The 3,605-nt window shown below is 38.2% G+C and overlaps 1 protein-coding gene across 1 annotated transcript; it reads left to right on the top strand.

The window, feature by feature from the left end:
* Positions 1-858: 858 nt before the first annotated feature.
* LOC127348501 (uncharacterized) lies at positions 859-1,783 on the top strand. Its single transcript, XM_051374512.2, has 2 exons — positions 859-1,253; positions 1,349-1,783. The coding sequence occupies exons 1-2, from the start codon at positions 939-941 to the stop codon at positions 1,682-1,684; spliced, it is 651 nt and encodes a 216-aa protein (XP_051230472.2). The 5' UTR covers positions 859-938; the 3' UTR covers positions 1,685-1,783.
* Positions 1,784-3,605: the final 1,822 nt, after the last annotated feature.

Consider the following 3,605-nt stretch of genomic DNA (forward strand, 5'->3'; position numbering starts at 1 on the left):
TAGGAAATCAAAAACACTGAAAAGAGTATACTATTTTAATTTGAGCCATTTATGTGCAGATTTGCATAAAAGGGCTGACATTTTCTGTTCTGTCTAGAAATTGGTAAAATTTTGTCCAAAAAATCAAACTTCTTCGAAAAATCTGATAATTTTACAGAATGTCAAGAACACTAATATGAGTCATCCAAGTATTTAAGTTACCTTGTTTTTTTGAATTGTAATTCATACCCTTCCTCCCAATTTTTATGCCCATTTGAATCTTGGTCAAATCCTAAGTTTGACCAAGATTTGAACAAGTTTAAAACATGAAAATGAAAAGGTGAGCATGAATCCTTCTTAGTCACTCTAAAATGAGAAGCTTTTGGGAGTTTTTTGAAATTTCCATGTTTGAAACCCAAAACCACTTCTCTTCATGCTTGACTTCATAAGACAGAGTTTAGGGTTGGGGGTAGATACATGATTTGTCTGGTTTGTTGTTTAGACCTTGTTTATCAACTTGAATGCTTACTATATGACATAATAATACTATGTGCTTTGATTTTCATTTTTTTGATTTTTTTCTGAATTTTTATGCCCATTTGATCTTGGTCAAATCATAGGTTTAACCAATATTTAAACAAGTTTATAACATGAAAATGAAAAGGTAAGCATGCATCCTTCTTAGTCACTCCAAAATGAAAGCTTACATATACTCTTGGAATACTGTTTTGGGTGATTTGTCATTCAAAAATTTGGTATCATTCGGATCGGAGGAAGTATAGTTGGAGATGAATGGCCCACCAAGTCTCTGCCTCGAAGTTTGCTCTTTGACCAGATAAGTATTACTACTCGCGAGGTGCCGAGGAGACGGGGAGGCCAAATTTAAGGACTAACCTTTGCTCTTGCCGTCTTCCTCAGTTCACCACTTTGTTTACCTCTTGGAATACTACTTCGCCACCATGACCGGGAGCAAGTCTCGCCACAGAAGGGCTCGTGCGGCTGCGGCGAAGCTGAGGGAATCCCAGCAATGCCGTCCCTGTGCTGCTGTCGAGGTGCCTTCTGCGCAAGAGTCTTCAAGGGCGTCGCAGCCCGCGACTGCCACCTTCAGGCGATCCTCCGTTCTTGCGCATCTTTCTATGTCTTTCACAACTTATCATCCCCTCCTTTTCTTACCTTCTCTCAATCGTATATTCAGGTCGGGCGGCCTTAGTTTTCCCGCAGCCCTCCTGCCTGCGGAAACATCTTCCACGGAGCCAAGTTCTCAAAGCAGCGAGGTATAGACATTCGTGCAAATTGGGATTCCCATTTTCTCTTTCTTGGTACTTCTCTGGGTACACTTCTGATTTTGTGCTCCATCCCCATCTGATAGAAGCCCCGCTACGAGATCGGGCCCATTTTAGAAATGGTTATGGGCGATTTCTGCGTCGAGACGGCGGACAGAAGCGCCCTCGCCGATGAGTGCATGAGACTTTATTCTGAGCTCGCCACTGAGAAGATCCGGATTCGCATTCTCGATGATATCGCCATGAAATCGTTCACTGCGAGTAATGAGATCCAGCGGCGGAGCCTCGGCCAGGCGGAGACCATGGACAAACTCGCCGGACTGATCCTGAACCTCACGGTTAGGACGGACAAACTAGAGGCCGAGCTGTCACAGGTTAAGGCTCTCAACTCCGAGCTGAAGCGTCAAGCAGGCTCAAGGTAGATCTTGACCAGGTCACTGTGTACCACTAGCTGCAATCCTTGATGACTGCTGTGTCACCTGGCTTCCGAGTTTCTGAAGGTTAATTTTCGAAATTTTGTTCGTAAAATTGGCCTGTGGAAATGTAAACAAACTAGTACTCTTACTTTATTATATTAGTACTTGTGTCAATGTAGTAGTTGTGTCTGAGTCGAGTCAATGTTTAGTCGTTGAGTCACCTAGTATTATTATTATGGTGGTGTACTTGTGTTCATGTACTTGTTTCAGACAGGTATTGCTGTTTTGGTGAAGGAGACATGCATCAGCCATTTTTGGTGGGGTTAATTGGTTCTAGGATTAATTGGTTCTATGCCACTCCTCAGTTCACAAGTTGTGTTTATGCCATTCCAAAAACTGAAGTTGTGTTTATGCCACTCTCAATTCTCAATACCCCCTTCTATGCCATTTTCAACAATACAACATGAAAACGGTTCAATAAATAGTCATATTTCAGTTTATACTTTCGTATTGACCAAAATAATCCTGTGTTCAGATTTGGAGCGACTTTTGGGTGTTTCGGGCACACAAGAAATCCAAAATTTTCAAATTCTGGCAAAAATTAGAACTTCTCAGGAAAATCTATTTTTTTATAGGAAATCAAAAACACTGAAACGAGTATACTGTTTTAATTTGAGCCACTTATGTGCAGATTTGCATAAAAAGACTGACATTTTTTGTTCTGTCTAGAAATTGGTAAAATTTTGTCCAAAAAAACAAACTTCGAAAAATCTGATAATTTTACAGAATGTCAAGAACACTAATATGAGTCTACTATTCTAATATGAGCCATTTCTGGGCACATATAATCCATTAAACATAGGTGCAAAGTACGATCCAGATTATCTGAGAGTATGTACAAATCGTAGTACGTAGAAGTCGTTTTGGGTTTCAAACATGGAAATTTCAAGAACATCCCAAAAAGCTTCATTTTAGAGTGAGTAAGAAGGATCCAGGCTTACCGTTTCATTTTCATGTTTTAAACTTGTTTAAATCTTGGTCAAACCTAGGATTTGACGAAGATTCAAATGGGCAGAAAATTAAAAAAATCATAAAAATGAAAAACCAAAGTACATAGTCTTCTTATGTCATATAGTAAGCATTCAAGTTGATAAACAAGGTCTAGACATATTCAAACCATACAAATCATGTATCTACCCCCTAACCCTAAACTCTGTCTTATGAAGTCAAGTATGAAGAGAAGTGGTTTTGGGTTTCAAACATGGAAATTTCAAAAACCTCTTAAAAATTCATTTTAGAGTGACTAAGAAGGATATGATGCAGGCTTCCCTTTTCATTTTCTTGTCTTAAACTTGTTTAAATCTTGGTCAAACCTAAGATTTGACCAAAAGATTCAAACGGGCATAAAATTCAAAAAAATCAGAAAAATGAAAAACAAAAGCATATAGTCTTCTTATGTCATATAGTAAGCATTCAAGTTGATAAACAAGGTCTGGACATATTCAAACCAGAAAAATCATGTATATATCTACCCCTAACCCTAAACTCTGTCTTATGAAGAGAAGTGGTTTTGGGTTTCAAACATGGAAATTTCAAGAACCTCCCAAAAGCTTCATTTTAGAGTGTGACTAAGAAGGATCCAGGCTTACCTTTTCACTTTCATGTTCTAAACTTGTTTAAATCCTAGTCAAACCTAGGATTTCACAAAGATTCAAATATATGGGTATAAAATACAAAAAAATAGAAAAATGAAAAACGAAAGCACATAGTCTTCTTATGTCATATAGTAAGCATTAAAGTTGATAAACAAGGTCTAGACATATTCAAACTAGACAAATCATGTATCTCCCCCTTAACCCCAAAAAGCGTGATTATAACTTCAAGCATGATGAGAATTGGTTTTGGGTTTCCAACATGGAAATTTCAA

Source organism: Lolium perenne, chromosome 4, assembly GCF_019359855.2.
Source record: "Lolium perenne isolate Kyuss_39 chromosome 4, Kyuss_2.0, whole genome shotgun sequence".
Taxonomy (NCBI): domain Eukaryota; kingdom Viridiplantae; phylum Streptophyta; class Magnoliopsida; order Poales; family Poaceae; genus Lolium; species Lolium perenne.

Excerpts from the sequence above, each read along its gene's own strand:
- LOC127348501 (XM_051374512.2), top strand. The coding sequence starts at position 939 with ATGACCGGGAGCAAGTCTCGCCACAGAAGGGCTCGTGCGGCTGCGGCG. Across the intron at positions 1,254-1,348 it reads CAAGTTCTCAAAGCAGCGAG|AAGCCCCGCTACGAGATCGG; the intron begins GTATAGACATTC and ends CCCATCTGATAG.